At 40.2% G+C, this 23,939-nt stretch overlaps 1 protein-coding gene across 10 annotated transcripts in view; it reads left to right on the top strand.

The window, feature by feature from the left end:
- The window catches only part of LOC122526844, a 76,169-nt gene that overhangs the window by 8,553 nt on the left and 43,677 nt on the right, over positions 1-23,939 (top strand). For 9 of the 10 annotated variants that reach the window (XM_043650421.1, XM_043650427.1, XM_043650426.1 and 6 more), the window contains exons 2-6: positions 5,621-5,801; positions 9,676-10,323; positions 11,616-11,852; positions 12,212-12,740; positions 22,799-23,224. In XM_043650421.1, the coding sequence (XP_043506356.1) occupies positions 5,640-5,801; positions 9,676-10,323; positions 11,616-11,852; positions 12,212-12,740; positions 22,799-23,224 (2,002 nt within the window). In that variant the 5' untranslated portion in view covers positions 5,621-5,639. Of the gene's footprint in view, positions 1-1,476; positions 1,706-5,620; positions 5,802-9,675; positions 10,324-11,615; positions 11,853-12,211; positions 12,741-22,798; positions 23,225-23,939 lie in introns of those variants that run through there. The other variant, XM_043650420.1, reaches the window with a different exon arrangement.

Below are 23,939 nucleotides of genomic sequence, written 5' to 3'. Positions count from 1 at the left end.
GGCTTATCGTTTCGCAAATAAACCGACGAACGACGATGCTTTCTGTCACATTACGATGACAAAGCAACGTGGATGTTTATCGGACACGATGCGTCTCCCGGTGCAAATAACGTGAACGGAATGCGGCTGCCTCTTTTTCTTCGGCGCTTTCCTTATTCGTATTGCCGCTTCACGTGCCAAGAAAGACTTTTCGTCTTCTCCAAACGATCGTGGATTAAAATTAGCCGCGAAATTGTCCTCGCTTCGACCAACACGTTCTTCACCATCGCGACTCCTCTTTCGCTTTCTTCCTTCCTTCCTTCCTTTCCTTTTCTTTTCCTTCTTATGAAATCTGACGAATGAAAATAGAAGCTCCGTCTTCGTCGGGGACGGTACAGCTCGATTAACGATAGCGTTCGTAGAAGAGCCTGCCTAGCGGTCGTCGACGGTGTTTTATCCCGTATGGATTTTTGCTTGTTGTACCGAGAATTCTGACGTCGCGCCGGTGGGGCTCTCCTCTCACCACAGCTCGCTGGTGAGAGATCCTTTGCTGGCGACGCGACGAAACCCGCCTCAGTTCGCACCCCGCGTTCATATTTACGTCACGCTCGTTGTCTTTCGAGTTCGTCGTGTATTTTCCGCGTGCCAGGGCACTTCGTGCCGTGCGTGAGACCGCTCGCTTCCTCCGCTCCGTTGAATCATCCAAATCCGGGCGTTTGGATTCCCGAGGAAAAATCATGGCGGGCAGAGTGCCAATGAATTAGCTGTACCAAGAGTGCCACCTGCGGTCGCGAGATGCCTCGCTCGCTATCTTGGTGAGGCTAAACGGTGTTCCGATTCTCTTGCGCTTTCGCGTATTTTCATGGAATTGTGCGTCCGAGGATTGCCAATTGCACATTGTTGCCGACAGGATGTTTGACCGTTGAAAGAAAGGCAATTGGAAATTTATTTCACGTAACGCTTCAATATCAAGGTTCTTGTACTTGTCAAGTGTCGTTATATTGAGAACAATTTAATATTAAAAATTTTCCGCGTTTATTCAAGAAACGATCTCTTTGTCAAATTTTTTTTTCGCATTTTTGTTTATTTTTTCTACGGATTCTGCACATGATCAGGCACGGGACGTAGGTGGAACGGGTTTTCGTTGCGAATTAGGAGGAAAGCCAGAGCCCCTCTCTCTCTCGGTGTGCAAGATGTTCGAAATTCCGCGCCACGGTGTCGCGTTCCGAATTTAATTAATACGCGGCCGCGGCGATACCAATGCCACGTGCCGATGTGGCAATCGAGATGAAAACCTCTCGGAATAAGGACGGGACCGCGTGAGCGTCGCGGAATTCGAGAATATCGTCGCGCGGGTGCCCGAGCGAAAAGAAAGCGAGAGGAAACGCCCTCAAGTATCCTGCCGCGCACCAGACCCGTCTTCTACTTCTTTTTGTCCACCGCGGCGCGATCCTGGCACAAGTTCAATTCGTTCCGGCCAATTGGACTCGGGACTGTGTGAAAGAGACGCCGCTTTCCGTGGACCAATCGACCATTTTCTCGAGAGGAATGCATCGGCTCGTTCGCAGCTTCGCGGCTGGCCAGACGTTCGTCCGCATCTAGAATTGTGTTTTCGATCGATGGGATATCTCTCTCTCTCTTCCAACGCCAGTGAATATGTATTTCTTCTCTCGTTGACGAAGATCAATCGGGATCGTCGTTGCCCGGTGATGGAATCAAACGTACCGTAAGTTCACTCAAGATTGATATTTGTCATTTTAAACAGAGGAGAAATAATACGTTCGAGTAAATTTGAACCATAATCGGAAACTTGGAAATCACGTTGGTTGAACAAGAAGCGCGCCGGATTGCTTCTAATCGAATGAATATCGTTCGTTTCTTTTATTCTTTTCTTTTTTTTTTTTTTTATCGAACCTTGTCTGTCTGGTTTATTAATAGAGATTAATTTGGATTTCAACGAAGTTTACTAATCGAGATACCGGCAGGTCGGAATGTCGCTGGTACCAGTCGCCAGAAAATTGACTCATTTCGAAAGAGAAGTGACCCCTCTCAATCTGTCAGATCGGGACTTTTGCCCGAACAATAACACCGCTGACGAGACGAGCTTTATCGAGATTCGGTGAAACTCGTTCAACGGAGTTCAACATCCGTTATCGGGAACAACGACGGCTCGCGGTTCGGCGAAATAACTCACTCACGGGAATTGAATGTCACTCGATCATTGCCTATCTGACAGAAAACACATTAGACGAAAATCGAATGAACTCGCTGCGATTTACGGTGTGTGTGTGTGTGTGTGTGTGTGTGTGTGTGTGTGCATCGAAATAATATTTCTCGTTAATCTCAACCTGTTCAGCGGCCGTTCATAAATTCCGCAGTGGCCGCCGGTGATTTGCATACGCCAAAAAAGAACGGCTCTTTGTAGTACAAATAACGCGAGAGAAGATGATTTTTATCTCAGCCCGATTCAACGAAACACGCAATCTCTGTGATGGAGGAAAGCGAAACAATGCGACCATCGTTGCTCCTCGCGTTGACATAACCTCGTGTTTTGAACAGTTTGACAAACGCCTCTGTATTGTAATAAATTTCATTAATTCTGTAACGAATCACGAGATATCTGGTGGAACCTATTTTTTTATTTTTAAAGATCTTTCAATTTTCCAATTCTCCAATGTCAAATCAGCTCGTCGTTCGTGGACATGAATGTATTAATTTTTCACTAGATTTAGTAAATTTTCGAAATAGATGTCTCGTAACATCGCGTCTTGTTGCAACACTGTAGCGAATAGAATTTTTCTTTCTCTCAGTTCGGACACTTTAGTAAATGTTCGAAGTCTCTTAAGTCAAGTGTAAAGAATTTATAATCGTTATTATTGTTTGAACGATGGACTCTTGATGTTCCTTTAGATCTTTGAAGGCGCGCGAACCATTCCGGCCGCCGATATAGTTAGCTTTCGGCACTCGGAAATAGAAAAGACATACACAGATATTTATAAACGCTCAATATTTGCAATCATAAAGCCTCCATCGCGATACCGTTTAGATAGAAGCCAGCTTTTCGAAGATTGTGCAGCGGAGAGACATTGAAATTCTCTCGTTGTCAGTAAAAGCCAGACGGATGAAAATATGGCAAGTCCGTTCTTTTTTCTTCTTCTCTTCTTCTTTCAATTTCCTCGCTATTATTTTTCGTTCGCGTGTTTTCAATTTCACGAATGAATTTAAATTTAAATGACATTGAAACAAACAGCGAACAGTTCGTATCGTTTGAAATAGCAGGTGTCTGGGATTTTCAATTTATGCTCGTCGATTGCTCGTTCATCGATGAACGAACCATGGTTATTGATAGCAATTTCTGGCCTCCGGTGATTAATTTATTTCTTCGAATCACAGTGGTTGCTTCACCGAATGAAATGATAAATTCATGGTGGAGAGGTCTCACGTTCGTGCGGCCATCGATGCGTGAATTTATGCAAAATTTCTGTCACTATCGTCACACTTGTCTATAACGTTCGTCTCCTGTCACAATGTTATAAACTTAAGAGTGTACATGTATGTATATATATATATTTTTTTTAACATTTTACAGTTAAATGTTGCGCCCATATCTGGCAAAGTTGAGTGGTTTCCTTTTACAGAAATGGTCAGTTACGCCTAAATCGGATGTAACGGTGCTGTGACGTCAATTTCCGATTGACATTAGTCACATATACGACGAAACGTAGATAAACTTTATAATTGTGTTTGCCTTATATGAAAAATTCTTCTCTCGTGAATATAATAACATTCACAAGCGTTACAAGAGAAAATTATACTCTTGAAATATTTCCCTATATATTCCTTAAATCCAATACATTTTTGTAAAATTTTATCTAGGTGAACGTACGATCGAAACGATTAAAAAAAAAAAAAAAAAATATTGGCACGATTGGCACTGTGTTACATCAAACGAATGATCGATATTTAACGATATCCACGAGAGCATGAGATATTACTTTAATACCTTGAAACGATGAATTTGTAATTTTACAGATTCATAACATTTTAGTTGAATGATTTGAATGATCTTTCGTTAAACATACGAATAAATATATATTGTATTAAACATTTTTCCAATTTCGGTTTTTTAGTAAATTTTATACTTAGTTACCGGTAATTATAGTCAATAATGTCAATACAACATGTGCTGCTTCTAAATTTTGTTTCCACTGAAAATAAAATATTTTACGGGTACGGTTTTAAAAAGTCGACACGAAATAAATTCGAAGAGATCAAAGATCTTTTTGCTCCAAAACTGACTGTGTCAGTGCATTTCGAATTATGTATTTCAGAATACATGCGCAGTTCCATAATTTTATTATCCACATTCTTCCAAATAACTCTTTTATTTCTTAATAAACTCTTTAACGTTTAAGTTTCTAAGATTTTTCAATTCTGTCTGTTTCATCGAGCAGAACGGTTTCCATAAATTTTTAACACAACACAAATGAAATTAGCAAACTCGATGAGTTCAACTCACGCATCCATGTTACGCACGCACGCACTCACGCACGCACGCACGTACGTCGATCGCTTCTTGAATTTCTGTGAACGTTTGCGCATTCCCGGATGGTGGACAACGATTTTATTTATTTACGACACGTCGCCGTTACTGAATGAAATTCCTGTTGATTCGCGAGAAAGTTCCATTAAAGTTGCCTGTGCGCGTGCCGCGAGGTCTTCGCGAACTCGATGATTCGGTAAATCGACGTGATCTGTGAGAAAAAGGTTCGCCAGGTTTGATTTGTGAACAAAAAATTTGTGAACGTTTAATTCACGACGTTGTCGACGTCGCGTTTCGTTCCACTGTACTGGTAACTTATGACAGCGAAGCTTAAACAGCGTGCGGACTTGAAACATCGACAAAATCGAAAAAAATATATACTCTAATTAAAACTAAAGATGAAGTGTGATAGGTGTGATAATTTTAATGAAAACTCTGATCATCGTCTCATTATTTGGGAAATTAAAACAGAATCGTTCGTAGAAATATAAATTTTAGTCTTTCTTTTTCTCTGTTAAATTAGATCAATTAGATAAATCTTCTTTATTGTATTCTAGTTAATTCTTCTTTGCAACATTTCGTTACTCTACTTCTACAGCGATCTTTCATCAACTCAACGATACGAAAAGAACTGAAGGACTAACGTTTCCTACGATAAATTGTTACTCAACCGTACGTAAGGTATACGAGATGTAAAGATATCCGCGAAAACTTCTATGAAAATTACTAGTCTGATAATTCTAGCGTTAAAAAACAGAGAGGAGCGAAAGAAAAATAGACACCGAGCGTCAGATGTTGCCGCGAAATTTATGCTCGCTTCCTGTTGAATCGGACGGTAAAACCGCGATGGCGTATTTACTCAAAACACAATTTAGAGTTTACCTTACGTCATAACGTGAGGCCGGTGAGTTCATAAACCACGATGCTCATTGCCAGTGCAAACTCTCTGTTAAAGCAACGATGATTGCTGATTGGTTGTTCGAAAAGCGAAAGAAACGAGGGAACTAAAAAACTGAGCTGAATAATCGGCTTTCGGTGGATTTTTCATCGATCGAGCAACGATGAGAAATTGGTAATTTGCCTGATGTGTTTGTGCAGGGTGAAGGGAGGATGAAGAATGCCTCGCGTCGGCGGAGACGGGGGTGGCGGGCCGGAGAAGGCAGGAGGAAGTGGATTCGGAGGATGGCTTGGGGGTGCAGCAAGAGCCATGACAGGGGCAAGTGTCGGAGGTGGTTACGTGGTTCTTGGTGGTACCAGATACGGTCTCAGACTTTCTCAGGTAAGAAGCTTACAATAACACTTGCAATAAGCGGCTTTATCAAAGTAAGTTACGAATTTGGAAATTATTCGACTCACACCTGGGATAAATGGTATATATTTTAGTCGAGTTACGAACATTCATATAAAGTTACTCGGGTTTGCTCGAACAATTAATTGTTATTTATATAATAAATCGTTTAAGACAAGGAATTTATGTGGAGGCGGCGGGCTATGTTTTGATATTCAACAGCAACGGGCTGTCATAGTTCTTACATTCTTTCTCACTGTGGAGAATTCTTTTCTATTTCCATTCATCCGAGTATAGGAAAAGTATCTTTTGTCAGATAGACGTAAATTAATAGTGAATATCAATTATATAAAGTATTTGTTAAAGAATATTTGTCATTTCAATACTCTTTTTATCAAAAGAACAGCCTACAGAATGAATACCAAAAGAAGGAAAAAAATGACATCAAAGCCTCGTGTCATTGTAATTAAAGAGAGAGTGTTGTGCAACAACTTTTCGTTACATACGCAACAATCAAAGAATTCAACTAAATGCATTCTCGGACAGTGTATTGTATAAACATCAACTGTATCATCACAACGTTTAAAAGGTACGGTACGTACAACAGTTCCTTTTATTACGAGTGGCATTCCATCCGTCCAAATATGGTTCAAAAAGGCGCACTGTTGTTGGCGAACTGCGTCAACAGTGGTGTCGAAAGGGGAGGGATATCGAGTTTTTGAAATTTCACGGTAACGTTTGCCAGCGACGGGACCGACGCAGCGTCCAGCCAAATAAGAATCCGAACTCCGGTGTTGGCCGTGCCGTGACGACCTTCGACGGGCTCGCGACAGAGGAGAGGCGACGTTTTCGCGCGCGAGCAAAATGAAGACGTCGGAAATCCTAAATATAGAGCCGATCGCGCAAATAGAATGCCACCAGTCACTGACTCGTACCGATTCCGCGCACGTCCCCCCCCTTTTCGCTCCTCTTTCCTATCTTCCTCTTCCTATTTTTCATCGATGCCCCGTCCTTGTCCCGGCCCCGGAATAATATCCACACCGTTGACATCGTACGCACACGTAGCGGCGGACGTGAGGATCTCGTGCGGCACTTACCCGCCGACGCCCTGCCAAGTCCATCGATCGCGATAAATCACCGCGGACCATCGCCGCCCGATCGAGAGCCGACGTTCCTCCGAATCTCGCGCTCCGATTTTAGACTCTCTTTATCCCGGCCCTTGTGTGTGTGTGTGTGTGTCTTTGATTATCAGAGTTTGAATGAATAGAAATCTATAAAATGCGTACGATATGCGTATAATACTTGGTAGACGAAAGAAATCATAGTTTTGCGACAGTGTCAGTGATACGACCGAGGTGAATTGATGTAGAAAATTTTTGTTTTCCGTGTGTACGAATATGTTTTTACCGGAAAATTGGCAAATTATTATTCGATTGATACTTCCAGCGTTATATAGAGCAGTCGGATAGATCTTCAATAAAAATTATTGTATGAATGTAATTTTATTGCAAAAGTTTTCAATAGTATTTCTGAAAATGGTCCTTGGAATTGCAGAGAAAATTGCGAAACGAGTTTTTTATCTCGAGATATAACATCTCGGGCGAAAACTCGAGCGAAATTACACTCTCGCAGGCACCTCGAACACTTGAATTTAAATTCGCATTGGAAATAAAAATATCCGAATCCGAAAAGTCGGGTAAGGCTGATTCAGGTAAAGAGAGTCTCTTTAAGCTACTCGATATATCCGAATATAATCTTCTCCATTCGAATACATGATCACTGTGTGTACAATACAGTTCTCTTATGGAGTTATTACGACACGGGGCGCGGATATTTCGTTATCTTTTTCCTTTTTCAGCGTTTCCTCGCGGTATCGCGGGACGTAAAATGTCGGAAATAAAGATCGAAATACGTACATTTCGGTACGTATCTCGCTATCTCGGCTGGATTTCCAGAAAGGAGATTAGATGATACTACTTTCCAGCATATTCACGTGTACGTCGTGCCGCTGCATACAACGAGAGTCAGAGATCTATTTCAGAGGAGTTTATCTCCGGTTTGCTCGTGGGAAGAAACAACGTCACCCGTGCCTCTCGACGCCATTGTCTCCTCTCTTATCCTCTTTACCACGATGATCGTTCTTGCACACACGAACGTACCAGACGAACCTATAAATAATCAGAAAGTAACGCGAACGATCATTACGACTTTTCCCGGACATCCGAAGATATCCAAACGTTTCAACGAAGGAAACTTCTCATTTCCCCACCGCGGATGATCGAGAGCCGAGAGAAGAAAATAACCATCGCCGAGAAATTTTATTTTCATTTCCGAGAAATTAATCTTTAACGCGTTCTCGATCGTTTTAACGTTCCAAGACGACACTTTTATCTCCACGAGAAACTAATTTCGTATGTAACCGCGATTTGACTAGAAGCAGCGTGTCCGGTCGCTGTAATTCTTTTCCCCCGGCGACGTTTTTATTTCCGAGAGACTAATTTTGAACGTGGTCACAGTCTAGAGACTAGAACTAACGCGTCGGATCTTGGCGATTCATTCTCGAGAAGATATTCTCATTTTTTTAAAGAAACGAGTAGTCTCGAACGTAGCCGTGGCCTTTGACCAGGATTAAAGCGTTAGATCTTCGCGGTGTTTGCCTTCTGGCTCGAGTGGCAATGTACAATTGCAAATAGGTGAAAACGTGACGGATAGGAGATGGTATTAAAATTAGGTGTTCCCTGTTGGGTAAGGACAAGGTGAAATTATCTTGTACAAGCAGGTTCTACTTCCTACGTTTCGTTTTACACGACGCTACAAAAAGCAGTCTTTGAATCTCTTTATGCGCGATGCCACTTCACAGGCTTTAGGGTCCCATTTGTTCCGCTGCTTTCGTACGTATATTGGACAGAGAAGTGCAAGTACGTGCTCTGATCTACACAGGCCAGCCATAAATTGGAAATAAAATATTCTTCGTTCTGTGAAATAACGTTTCTTTTTTTCTTTTTTTTTTTTTTTGCTTCTAACATGTAAATTTTTAGAGGTTTGGAATCTTTGGATTTCGTTTCGTTTCCAGTATTGTGGGAATAAATATTTCAAATATTCAATTACAAACGAAATTTTACACGCCCTGATAACGCAACATGTGCGTGACTGTGTTTCTTGCTGATTGTAGAGCGTGTAACGCGACAATGTACAGGTTCAGCAGTTTCCTGGAGTCTATTTTCGTGGTTTACATATGTTCTTGATCAGACTGGCCTACTAGTACTCGTTCCGATGTGAAGCTGTCAAGTGTACAATTTACTGTGCTCTTTCGAGTTCTAGTTTATGCGAAGTATAACTTTTATTGTCTAAGTATTATCGTTTCGGTGAAGTTTCCCTCGGTAGAGAACGATAAAGAAACGAAACCATCTTCTCGGTGGTTTTAATAATGTTTCAAGTTGACTTTACGTTTGTTACGAAACATGTAGAGATTCCAAACTTGCCACAGATTAATTTCAAGAGAATCATTTGAAATACTCGTAAAATTCTATAAATTATATCTGGATATAATATAATTGGATCGATCAGTCCCGTTAAAAGCGATAGAAACAAAAGAATCCTGTAAAGTATTTCATACTCGATTTTCGAAACCTTCCAAATTCTCAAAGCAATTCAAATCACTCAAAAAAATAAAATAAAATAAAATAAAATAAAATAAAATAAAATAAAATAAAATAAAATAAAATAAAATAAAATAAAATAAAATAACATAAAATAAAATAAAATAAAATAAAATAAAATAAAATAAAATAAAATAAAATAAAATAAATAAATAAATAAATAAATAAATAAATAAAAGGATGACAAGTGCGGAAATCTGTTTCAGGAAAGCTTGCCGCCGTCGAACTCGCGGGAAGAGTCGCAGGAGAGGCGTCGCAAGAGGAGTTCCCGGGAGAGCGACTCTCGCGAACGACTGACGGAGAGGTGCGCGGAGAACGCGGCACTGGAGCTCAGCTCGAGCATCGCCGACTGCTGTTGCATCGGTCCACGTTCCCGTTTGCCGCTGCCGAGGATCCCGCCGTCGGCGAGCAACGCCGCCACGACGTACTCGACGTCGTCGTCGTCGTCGTTGACGTGCGGAACAGGCGGCGGAGGTGTTGTAGGTGGAGCTGGAGGTGGCGTTGGAGGAATCGCTGGTGGACCGTTTCCTTTTCCTGGGCCTCCCACGTCTTCGAACAGCCGTGTTGCCGGCGTGGAACAGCCGGCGACGCTGACGACGCCAACGACGTCGGCGCAACCGACGTTGGTGAACTCTAATAATAACCGAGGGATGCTGCAAACGTCGGTGGGGAACAGCACTGGCCAGCACCATCAGGCACAATCGTCCGCGGCTCTAACGGCGGCGGTACCGTCCTCCTCGTCGCCATCCGCCTCGACGTCGTTCAACACGTCCACCGCCGTCCCGACGCTGCAGTCCGTCTCGGTGCCGCGCCAGCTAGCACAGTGGACCAAGCATCAGACGCTGAAGCTGCAGGTATTTTCTCCCTCGAACGCGTCGTTCAACGCGTTCGCCAAAGATCCACGATGATCGATCGATTGCTTCGTCATAGAATTTTCTTCGATCTCTGCGTGTCGTTTACCATATCGTTGGTTTCGATAATTTTTTCGATATTTTCGAACCGACCAAACACGGAATCGTTGGATTGTAGATTACATTGACACGGACCGTGCGTGTACGTGCGAAGTGGGTATACGCTGGCTGGGTAGTTGGAATTGGATTGGAGTTTTGTGCGACGAGAGCCTCGAGGCGAGATCTGGAGGATATTTTTGGGGATACGTGGATCGGTGGAACGCTACGGAGGCTGTAGAAAAACTGTTGTGATTTCGTAAGAGTGAGCTGGTTCGTAGGAATTTGGGACGAAGTGTCTTCGACCTGGGAGAGGACGCTTTGTGTCAAAGCTCGAGAGGTGGCTTACAAGTGGTAGAGGTGTAGTATTTTTAATGGCTCTGTGGAGATGGGGGTCGACGTTGGAAGGTCTCACGACGATTGATTATTATTTATTTCCTCCCATCTCTCTTTTATCTATATCTGTTCCCGTTGAACGCGAGTATTTTCTTCTTTTCTTCTTTTCGCGGCCGTCGAGAAACGGCAATGGACAAAAAAAAAAAAAAAAAAAAAAAAAAAAAAGAAAGAATAGAGGAAAGAAATAAAAGAAAAATAAATTTGACAATCCGTAGATTTTGCAATTCTCATGTTACCTACACTGGATTAGTTTCTCGACTGGCGAGCGATCAGTCTTGTCTTCGTTGAGTTCTGGTTCACCTGTTCATTTCGTTTGGTCGAATTCCGAATGGGAGAGAATAAAAATCTGATCTTTGGGGCGAGTGACGGGCCTAGAGAGAATCGAACACTCGTACGCGCGATACGTAGGTGTCTAGTCGAAGAACGATATTCTATTTTGGTCGTCATCTGTCTTTTCCCTCGCGGCAGGCACGAGGCAGCGCACGCTTTGCAGCACGGTCGATCCAAAAATTGGTTCGGTCGCAAGTGCGCGGTCTTAAAAAGCTCGTAGGAAAGAACAGCGCTGGAAAACTCCCGAGAAATCTGAATTTTAAGAAGACGATTTAACCTTTCGTAACTTTCTTCAATATCTACAATCTGATCACTTGAAAGATCCCTTGGTGCATTAGCTTGAAGACTCATTGAATAAAAAACGATATGAAGCGAGATTAGCCTGGTTTTTTGCGAATTACATAAAATGGACCCAAGTGTGTTGCCGTGTCGGTAAATAATGTAGCGATAAAGATGCAACTTGTTGTATTCAGGAGCCAGCAGTGATAGCGGTGGACCGATTGCATAGGTTCCGGTGGAGCGGGGGCGGAGGAGGGAGTAGCAAAAAGTCCTCTTCCGGCCCCCGGAGCGAAAAGGCTGAGCGCCTTCGAGAGCTCACTGAGAAATTGAAGGGTCCAGCCCCGGTGCCACCACCTAGAAGACCTTCGCGGGTTCAAACATCGTCTCCACCGCCAAGTGGATATCAACCACCCTCGCAGAACTACCCTCAGGTAAGAAATTTGTTTCCCAACGAATCGATCAATTTGACGCATCCACGAGATATTTAGTTTAAAATATTGCAATGAAATTTTACGTTCAAAAGATTCAAGAGATACACGATTCCTTTTTAGTGTCTTTGAATGTCACGGACAGATTCTCAAATATTCGATGAAATATAATTGTACATTTTAGGAAAGGGAAATTAGGGATTAATCTTATACTGCAAGATTTTATAATGCTTGCGATGATTCGTGAATTATCAAATGCTGGAATAAGTTTCGTAAACAATTTTGGGAATACTCAGTCAGCGTGCAACTTGCAAAAATGTTCGGTAAATTGTCTTATCCAAACGATCAACATTTTTCCACAGGCAACGAACCAAGGATGTGGTCGGTGCGACGGTCGACCTTCCTGTCGAAGCTACACGTACAGCGAGGGTACGGGTCACGGATCTGGCAACCAGTACCCTCAGCAGTACCAGCAGCAACAGCAACACCAGCTGAAGACGATCAATCGCAGTGACAGTGTCGGTGACGAGTGTCTCAGTGAGTCGAGTAACGACGCGTACAGGAAGCAGTGCACCGACTCGAGGAGATCCTCCCGGTCGGTCAGACAACATGACAGGAACAGTGGTGACGCAAGTGACATAAAAAACGAGCTGAACGCCAGTGCGGACACGGCGAAACATTTGAGACAGTACAGTGATTCGGTGGTGGATAGTGGCACGTGTGTGGACGATTTGTGTAACAATCTGAGGGCAGACGTCCTTGGAACAGGTAACGAGGGCGAAGCCAGGGATGCGATCACGAGATTGGAGCCCAGAGGGCCTCTTCTTGCGTTTCACAGAGCTGGTGCACCGTTCAGAAGCGCTTCCTTCGGCCAGGTGGATTTCAATCAAGGTAATTGATTCTTAATAACTCGGTGTAATAGATTCGAGGCCTAGCCCGAAGCCTGGACGGAGACCTAGATCTTTTGATATTTTTCATATTTATTTTCAAATGATGGTAGGTTTCGTTAGTTATATTCAAGTAGTCACATTGGGGTATTGTTGATTTCGTATTATAATTATGATGATAAAATTTAATACTATTGAATCTGAAAGAAGTCGAAATAATCGTATTGACATTAACATTATTATTAATTGTAGGCGTCTGAAGAAGTGACAATATTGACATAACATCGACATATATTTCTTTAGGGTTCGGTTTACATTTGATAGTATTATTGACAGTAATTATACTGTTCTGACAGAATTCTGTTATGTATGAGACTCTCGAAAGTGATCCCAACATTTATAGAAGGTTTTCTTTAAACATGTTTTCTTTAAACAATCTAACGTGTTATAAATATGATTATATCGATAAAATTTAAAAACCAATCTCGAGGTGTCTAGGTACTTATTGCAAACATTTGCAGAGATTATCAAAATATTTGGACAATTAGTTACATTAATCTTTTCATTTATCAACGCTTCCCTTTTTAGATTCGTTTCAAATTTTACCAACACAATTGCGCCGTTAATGAAATGTTCACGTTCATAAAAACTACAATCATGAACCATTGTAACGTCGAGTAACTAATAGATCCGTTTGACTTCGTGCCATTGTAACCTCTATTCAATTCTACCAAAGAAACCGTAATGAGTTAGCTACGTAATGAGGTAGCGATCATTAGCTCACAGGCCGCGATAGGTTTGCAGATTTTGTTCGCGGTTATCATATCCACGGCTGTAAATGATGGTAAACGAGGCAGTAGAATCTACGAGAGAGGCATTTGAATGGGGCGTAGCAGTGGGAGCAGAAGAACAGTTACTCCGAGAAGCATTCATTGTACTTTGTTTCCGTGTTTATCTTTTCGGGTCTTCACCTGCTTGGAACTGGTTCTACTAGTCACCCGCCATAAAAGGCTCTGCTTCACTTCTTTGCTCGAACGTTATTGCTCCTGTAGATTCGAGGAAGAACATTTGATTCGTGTCGGTGCAACAACATTGCAACTTGTTGCCAATCCTGTTCCTTCGATCGAAGAAAACCAGCGCATAATACACCATTTCCACCGGCGGTTATGTTTTTCGTAGCATCAGTCGAAATATTTATCGAGGGATCGGTAGTTAATAATAAAATTATCAGAGTTGAAGAAATCTTCTCTTTAAGCATCTGCGTTGGCAACTGATTGCCTTAACGAATGACCAAACCGTATACACAATAATTCGTCGCTTTCTTTTTGAAGATGATATCATGATGATGTGATATCGGTATGATATCACTGGATAGAAATTATTGAGAAGTAGTAAATTTATTATTTATTTTGCCTATTTTGTTTTACTTAAATATACTTAAGACTGAGAAAATATTACAATTTTGGAACAAAAAAATTTTGGCGTGCGTGGCATGTCATTCCAGCGCAAGAGGTTAAATAATGTATCATTTCGATCCTAATTTTATGTAGTATTATAGAATAGAATTTAAAGAGGAAATTATCTTAATTAGAGTTCGCTAGCGAAGAGTTTAAATAGCTAAAGATTTAATAACTAGAAGGAATCCTCGTTGGTACGTACCACGTGCGTAATTTCGAATCGGCACCAGGCAACGTAAATCTTTCATTATAAAACATTTGTTCGAATTTTCCAAGCCACCTCAAGTTGTCGTGGAAAATCATTACAGTGTTCTACGCGTGTGTCGACTTTCAGCCGCAGCCGTATCTGAAACCTTGCAGAGATCACTCTGTTCGTTCAAACGTTCTGACACGGAACACCTCGACCGCCTCCAACCAAGGTTGGAAACTAGATTAAGATCTTGCTAGCTTCCTCAACGTCGGAAAACGGAGCAACGTGGCGTGCAACGAACAAACAACGAGCAAAAAAACGAGATCTTTAACTTGACGTTCTTATCGTTCGTCTCTCCAATGGTATCGGCGTATATTTTCTTCGCGAAGGTCTTGCGAAAAATATTGAACGTCGTACGAACGTATCGAACTTCATCCAGCGACGCGACGAGCGTGAAGTTGAGATGAAAAGGAGCGAAGGAAGCGACGGGCAGATGAAACGCGAGGCTAGAAGCTGCGAGGAGTTACATAACGGGACGCGATTCATGTTACGGCCGGTGTCGTTTCGTTTTCGTCTCGAGACGCGATAAATTAACCCGGTTGGAGCGGCGGATGCGGAAATTCGGCGGGAGTAGGAGGGGGAGGGGGACGTTGTCAATTAATTAATATGATTTGTATACAGCCGATTGTGTGTACCTGTTGTAAATATTGGCCGAGCGAGTGGACGAGCCGCGCGCGAGAATATAGACTCCGGCGGCATGGCGTTTCGCCAAATAAACACTACCCATTATGTCTATTATTATATTCATGTAGGTGTTGGTTTGTATAATTGAGGATAGGGACAATCTAAATCCGTAAAAAGCAGGGAACATCTCATCTGCGAACGCTTCCTTACCGCGAACGTAAACGTTCCCTCCTGTGGAAGATTTTCTATCTGTTTGCATCGTTGACTCGTCAATTCGTTAAGAGTCACAGATAACGCGTGTTTGTTTCTTTAAGTTTCGTTGAACTCTGCGTGAAAGGATCAGAAACGAAGAGAATTATTGAGATTAATCTTTGGGATTTCTATGCATTCGTATTCGTATTCGATAAAATGGAAATTGCTAGTGATAGCTGGTTTCGGCAAGATATTTTATTTACAGTTCTCTCCCGTCAGTTTATCTCTTCGAACTCTATTTTTTAGTTGTAAGGAAAGGGAGTTTCAAGAATTCGTTTCGTTTTCTTTTTTTTTTTTCATTATTATTTCCTCGACCTAGATTCTACGATTTTATAAAATCGAAATGAATATAATATCACTGTTTTCATATACGTGTACAGTGATCCTTAATCCTTCGACATTTCACCTTGTATTCTCGCCATCTTTTGTGTAGTTCACAAAAGTGTTTGAACTCTTTTAGAATACAACACATATGTTAAACACATATATTGTACAAAAGATTTTATATGACGCTTTTTACATATTGCTTGATAGAAATATTATAGAAAAACTTGTTTTCCCCTCACTTCTTCTTTGAAGTATTTCATCTTCCATTATTCGCGTCTTTTTCTCTGCTCTTCCTACTATGAACAGAGCGTCTGCTTTCTAAGTTTCATGCGTGTTAAAGCGATGTACGTCCTAAATTCGCTCTCTATGCATGGCCGTGTTTTTCCCGCGAATTCCAGTCCAGTAATTTTCGAGGGTACCGAGCGCTTTTCCAGCGCGAGACTTTCCATTGTCGGTGTCAATGTTAAACAACGAATCCCAAGCATTTCAAGCTTTTCACTGTCATGAAAATGGTATCAGAAACGATTTAAAACGTACGGAATATATCACTCTATATTCCAGTATTTTCATTTCTTTAAATATGTTTCCAGTATTTGCTAATGCCAAGTGTCTAAGATTCGTCGTCACTCGTTTCATGAGTAGATTTAGCCAGTAAGAGTCAGACATTAAGTAATGTCTCTCGCTAATATTTATGTGAGAAGTTCTATTGTATTTTATACAATAGATGTTCGTATATTTGTAGGAAATTTGAATATGAAAAGATATGCAATTAATTCACGTTTTCTCTAAAAAAAAAAAAAAAAAAAAAGAAAAAACGCGTCATGTATTATTACTTCTATATAAAATCTACCCACGTAAAGAATATTTGTTCTGTTCTATCTGTAAATTTAGAAAATTTATACATTCTTATATTTTTAAACAATTTTCGAGGTAGAAAAATGTACGTGCGAAATGTAATAATATATATATATATATATATATATATAATATATATTAATAATATATATAATAATAATATATATTAATATTTCATATTCCAAGTTTCATTTCTTTAAACGTGTTTACAAAAATATATTCCAAGTGTCTATTTTAGCATTTAAATACTATCGAAAGCCTCTGTGCGTGAATTTCTACAAAAACTCACTATCAGTATCCACTCGGAATCCGTTATTGTGCCGCGTGAATTTCCACTGTGAATCGTTTCTTTCTTTTCTCTTTTTTTTTTTTACGAGATACAAAGCGCCCGGTACGCGGAGTAGCTTGCAGCGAGATGCCGGTTTTATCTCCTCTTCCAAAGAGGAATGAAGGGAAGAAAGAAGAACTGTGTCTATACACAGTTTACACTTGGCGCCGAAAATAGTCAGCTTTTCTAAGGATCTGGATTTTTTCTTTTTCTTTTTTTTTTTTCGCTCCAACATCGACGGTCACGTAACATTGACTTTCGTGTCTAGGCGTGTAGTTACAGCCGTGAACTACATACCAAGCGAAGGTTTCGCAACAAAAGACTAGAAATAAGAGAGAGAGAGAGAGAGCGGGAGATATATATATATACATATATACATATATATATATATATATATATATATATATATATATCAAAGAGTATTAGTTATATCGCGAACGGCCTTAAAGATAATGCATTTCGTGTCCCTGGCCTGAATAAGAGCATTGTTTGCCGGGGTAATCATTTAAATGAGTCCTGTCGCGCTGCGTGGTAGTTAGTCGAGAGATTATCGATGATATTATTGGTAGGAAAAATATGATTCACGCTGATGGAAATGTTGCTTTAACACTTCGTCTACGATACGCTCGTGACTCGTTTGGAATTCTCGATTTTGAAAGAATTATTTGTGGAGGGTGGAATTTAGTTCTTGCGTCATAGAATTATATCACTATTATTTCAAAATATTCTTTTCTCAAGATTCTTCTTCAATCTTTCTTCTGATTCATTTCTTTTTTTTTTCTTTTTTTTCGTTTTAAAAGATTTAATACAGTGACAAATTCAGAATATTTTAGGAAACGATGTTATCGTCCATGAGTCAGAGCGAAAATCTTTGTTTAAAGAAAAATATTTATTCGAAGAACGATTGATGCATTGCAGAAAAAGGCCAACGTAAATCTTCTTTCTCCTAGTGTTTAAAAAATAATCGCGAGTACATCTACAAAGTGAACGTGTAGTTCGTGGATGACACTATAACAAGAAAATGCCATTCAATCTACGATCTCTCTTCCTTTCCTGATATAATTACAATTTTTCGAGGTACATGTATTTTTCTTTTCTCGCTGAACTGTTTTTATTTAAGGCAAAGAAAACTATATTATTTAACATTTAAGAACACTGTTATATAATAAATCAAGGTAGAGTTGTTTTAATTTACTTTTCGATGGTAAACGATTAGAACTTTTAAAACTTCATAAAAGTCAAACAGTAAAAGAAGAAGAAGAAAAAAAAAAAACTATTATAATGCTGATTGAAACTACCTTCTTGAAAAAAATTCCTTTCTTCTCAATTGTGTTATACTTTCGTAACTCGAGCAATGATCTCCGGTTCTTGAGATCCAAAAACTCTTACTCAAATTGTAACGAAAGAAAAAGTTGAATAATTGAGTAACGAGTACATTTTCTGTTTCAAAACCAGCTTTGACTTACTTTCTCGGATTAGCCGAAAAATTCCTATTCGCTTCAGACAGTTGCTGTCTCGAAAAACTCGAGAAAGGAAACGCGCGCCGGGTTTCTCAATGTGTAACAAGGCCGAAGGCGTGAAACGCGATGAATCGCGTGGAAACCTCAAGCCGGAAACGTGCTAACGCGCCAACAAATCTCCCGCGGAAAACACTTCTTACGTTTGGAAGACGGTTTACGAGCACGTGTAACTAGGTATCCTCTGAAATACGGCTGCGGACCATGGATCCTCTCGGTCATTAAGAGCCGGAGAACGTCGAGCATCGTGGGGATGGGAAGGAGGAGGAAGAGACGGAGAGAAAGCAACGAGTAGATAATAGATTTCCGCTTATCCGGCAATCGTCGTTCGGCAAACGAAAAGAATCGTACTCGATGATAGTGATTACGATCACGAATTGACGATCTCACGTTGCCCCCGGCTACGATCTAATGAAAACGACGCACGGCAAACTGATTATGGCCGCAGGCGCTGGATAACTGAGGGAACTCGGAAATGAATTGGAAGAAAAGGAAGTCTTTATCGTACGGCGAAATGTTTTCTTTCTTTCTCACCCATCAATATGAAATTAATTAACACATAATTGTTATCGAATTGAGGAGAATTCTTTTTTGAGGAAAGAACTTTTATAGCTTATGGTTAACCTGGTCCATTTTTTTGTTATAAAATAGAAAGCGATTTTATGGTAGAAAGCTGGCTTTACAATAAAGGATCTTTATTATTCGATGGAAATTCTTTCCATAAAGTAAAAAAATTATTTTATGACGAGTCTTTCGTTACGTGGACGTATTAGTTTTGTATAAAGTAAGCCCAATAGCTTCATTTTCTGCAAGAAGGTGATTTTAAAATTCAATAAGCTATTAATCAACCTTGAATTTCTACTTCACATCTAAACGGATGTTTGAAAAAAAAAAAAAAAAAACAACAACGAATAGTTTGAATTAAATTTCTTTCAAAATGATATTGATTAAAGTGAAACGAGATCGTGATATTCTCGAGCGTGCAATTGCATTGTGTATGCCCGTAATTGCTACTTATGCATTCGCAACAAGTTCCACTGTTTTTCTTGTCCCTTGTGTTTATCCTCGCGAGACGTTCTCCCATCAAGAAGACTGCGAACTAAATTAACGTATGTTTGTTTTGCCGCAATCGAAGGATTTACATAGCGGTCAATTTGACGTTTAATTACCGCGACGATAATTACGCGAAGGCTGCGGTATCCATCATGATCGTCCTCGACACCTGTTAACAACACCTGTTGTAATTATCGATGGATCGACCAGTTTCTTGTTACTTTCAATTTTCACAAAAGAAACGTGGCTTTCGTCTTCACACACCCGCGTACATGGAATGCGAAACTTTTCGCTCGAAAGGGGAGCTGTTAAAATTTGCATGAAGAAACGGTTTCTCACTCAGAAAAAAAATTTTGATATCGATTCGTACGAAGTCTGACAGAAATTGTGACGGTCTGGAAGAACTTTTTAGCAACGTGTACCGTGAAATTTATTACGTTATTAGATGCAGATCGCGCTGTGTATGAAATTTGTGCCAAATTAATAATACGTAACACGAACGTGCCACGTTCCCTTAGACAGCGAATAAATTTGCTGCATGCACTTGGAGCGTGTTTATTAGCGCATAGTATATTTAGTCGGAAGCTGAATTACTGATGATAATCCAGTATAGCTTCGAGTTCTCAGCTTCCCGAGTAAATGAGATGTAACAACAATTATCACAATAAAATGAGAATACGCAACACGAAATGATTACCGTACAATAATTCACAAAGTAAAAATTATAGTACGTATTTATAATTCTAAATTGCAATGAAAACTCGCAGCAATCGAAGAAATGAAAAGTACACAATATTATTCACTGTTTCAAATTTGACAATTTGTGATACAAAGAAATCATCAGATGTGACAGAATTCCAGTTATAATAATTTATCGTCAATGTACAACGCACGATAATATACACGGTAGTGTATAGCGAGTAATTAATAACACAGAATTTTCTTTAATTAAAATCGAAACGAAACGTCTAAAGTCAAATGACATTGTATAGAAAATAATTGGTACATATTTGAAAGGTAACAACAGAAAACTCTGAAAAAGGCGACAGAAATTCGTCTCTTAATCGGTCGCTATCTTCGTGGGAATTCGGCCAATATGACGTGCTGTCGGTTTTCGGAGCGTCACCGACGATCTTCGTTCCCGTTCTTTCGTACACACTCGTACGCACTCTGTTTGTTATTATTGGAATGTACCACCTCTTCACGTTGAGAGGGCTGCCAAACTTTACCTGACACTCGAGGAGGTAATTAGAACTTCCCCTCTCTTTTTCTCGCGATCTTGCTCGCGAAAAAAATCTACTCTCGTTCGTTTCCTCATTCGGACAACGTTTCGATCTGGATAACTGATAAGCTGGAGAAATCGAGCGATAAATATCGAACGAAAGAACAGCGTCTTCTTGTCTATTCGATTGGGATAATATTTGGAAACCAATTCGAAGTAGGGTATTGATGTTGGTAGTTTATAGATATTAAATGGAAATTGAATCAAAAATATTCTGCTCCCTGAAGTAGATTGTGTGTCGAACGTAAGAACCGTTGTAAAAAAATATAATATAGTTGGAATTTTATTGAAGAGGTTATTAACATATACAACTTCATTACTCCGATTAATTATCTCTTCTGCAATGAATCACCAAGTTTCCTGAACTGTTGAATTCAACGCGGCAATTTAAAAGATAAGGATCACTGTACGAGACTCGTCGAATTAGTTTGGAAAGGATTAATTAATTGCGCCATTAACTTCGTATCATCGATCTCTGGTAAACAGGCAGGATGTTTCGGGACAGCTGACACAATCTAATCGGTGATTCCGTAGGAGATAATTCTGTAAGGAGAGATTAATCGAAGAAACGAAATGAGTGAAACTTTTGCTTGGAGGATTTGAAAATTCCTTGGGTACACATGCACTCGATCAGCTAATTCTCGACTTGCAATTAGCGCGTTCAGTCTGGCTGTCAATGAAGTGTCGTGAAATTCTATTTCAAACTCATTTTCTTAAAATGAGTCTCAGACCTACATTTCCGAGTTGTAAAATAACCATCTGCTATACCTTTATTGAATTACTTTTATTTGATTCAAAGTTAATATATTTTTATAGAATTAAGTGTTGAGTTAATACATTTTTATGGAATTGACCATAGAATTAATTTGAACGATATACGCCATTCCTTTTAACAATGTTTGGCTACATTTATTGAGTAATTTCATAATTGCTCCTTCGGCAATGCCTGTATCTCAATGCAATGAGTTCTTCAACGTGATTTTTGCGAGCTTCGAGCATAAATATAGAATCTGTTTTCCCACATTCGAAAACGAAACTTTTGCTATTGACCAATGCCAAATTTATTTTTAATAGACGAGTCTGATGTTCAGTTGGGACTTGTAAATCGTTACGTTACAGAAATATGTAGCAAGTAATCCTTTCGAAATCTCGTTAAAAATAGAACATGCGGAGTGTCTCTGCGAGTATCAAAGACGCTACGAACTTCTTCATCCAATACTTTCCTGCTTTAACACTAAATCTACCGACACTTTATGTATTCCTACCGTGACCGGTCAAAATGACTGGTCCTTAAAAAAAAGTGATATTTTTTACAGTTGATAATAGTCAACTTGGTATCAGCAGCAGTTTTGGAATTCAATACTAATCTCTTCTTTTGTCCTCTACGTTTATGCAAAATATTCTCCTCTTTATTATCTCCTAGTTAGAGTCCCCAAAAAGAGGATGTGTCAAATAGGTCACTATCTTTTTCCATCTTAGTTTCAGTTCCAGAAAGTTTTTGTACATCCGAATTAACACTTTTCTTTCTGTGTTAATTATTTTTTCTAATAATCTCATATTTTTTGAATGCCTTGATATTTTTATTCACAAAATTTCATAATGCAAAATTTTATATTTACCCAAAGTATTGCGGATTTACTTTTTCTTTTTCTTCAAGTTTGCACTTGTAATTTGAAATGCAAAAGAAAGAAAAAGACACTTTAGAACTATTAGACTGCAATGATCTCTCCCGATGCTATCAAATTCCACTGTGTATGCTCTTGCAATGAAACATTGTTATCAATCATTCACGTGCATAACTTGATATCACCTCTATTCAGATAGCCTTTCTCGTGACTCGATTGTACGTAGTTTAGAAGAGTAAATATCATCAATTTTTCGACCGGTCAAATGAACCGGAAGATTAGCGGTAGATAAAAGTAAATATTGAAAAATTCATTTTTTGCATATTTTAGCAATGTTGAGAAAAACACAATTGCACGAGAAAGTTTGAAAACGGTTAATTTGACCGATATGGTAGTTAAATGATCTTTTGTCTCTGCCAAAGAAAAACCCGGAGTAAATGTGGAAAGAAATCTTCGCGTTTCACGCAGTAATGATGGATCGTTGTGTTCCAGTTAGTCGACAGAAGGCACAGCCAATAGCCACGTCGAATCGGACGGAGAGCAAGGATGTTCGTGCGAGCACGTTGCCGCGAAGACGCGGGGACGTCAGTCCAGCGGTCTCGACGCCACAAAACAGCCCGAATCGTCAGAGTCCGAGGACATCGACGCCCAGCGTCGACAGCGCCGTTGGCTCTGCGGAAGGGCTTGGTGTACCTCAAGCCGGAAATCACGAGGAGATTCGGCCGAGGAGCGATGGTTCCGACAGTCTGGCGACTTCGAGCGCGCTCACCAGCCCGGAGCCCCCGGTGCCGGAAATCAACGAGCCGAGAGTTGCGATCGACCTGGTGCAATCTGACGTGCCTCCTGTCGAGATCCTCGCCGCCGAACCCGTTTTCCCGCTCGTCGAGAGCGCGCCCATTGAAGAAACCGCGCAGAAAGGTGAGTTGTCATCCTCCGGCGTTGTGAAGAAAGAGAGAGAAATGTGTTTGCCTACGAGTTTGTCTGGAGCTTGTTGTGAGGAAGGTTTTTGCCAGGCGAATTAATTGTCAAATTTATTTGTAAATCACGAATAACGATTTCATTCGAACAAAGCTTATTCGGACATGACTTTGTTCGTTATACTCAGTTCAATGATGAGTAATTGTAGTTGTATACCGAATTGATTATTTCGAGGTTTCACGAGAACTGGCTTCACGGCCTCTTATCTGCAGTTAGAAGACAGATCATGTAAACATTTTGTTTACGTTTCCTAACAAAATTAGGAAAATTACGTTTCCTAGAAAATTATTCGAAATATTACACGAATAAAATTTTATTCGAAGAATTTATTTGAATAATGCCCAACTGTGTATCAGGGAAGAGGTCGATTGTCAATAAAGATAGATTTGGACGGAGTCGTGAAATTTAAGGTTCGGATCGATCGAGTTGTCTGAATTTGAACGGCGTGAGATCAGGTACTCGTTGATGTTAGTATTTTCAGATGAAGTTTCCAATGGAAATTTCAATGGCACAAGGAAATCAAGGAGCCTTGAGAATTAATAGTTTCTCGAATAGTTTGGGAGTTGTTTGAATTATTCGCTGCATCTCTAGTTTCAATGCATTCTGTCTTCGAATCAGCCAGGACTATCGCGAGTTATATACAAAATCGAAACTC

Source organism: Frieseomelitta varia, unplaced genomic scaffold (genome assembly GCF_011392965.1).
Source record: "Frieseomelitta varia isolate USP_RPSP 00005682 unplaced genomic scaffold, Fvar_1.2 scaffold_198, whole genome shotgun sequence".
Classification (NCBI taxonomy): Eukaryota; Metazoa; Arthropoda; class Insecta; order Hymenoptera; family Apidae; genus Frieseomelitta; species Frieseomelitta varia.
This window is presented reverse-complemented; position numbering and strand designations above follow the sequence as displayed.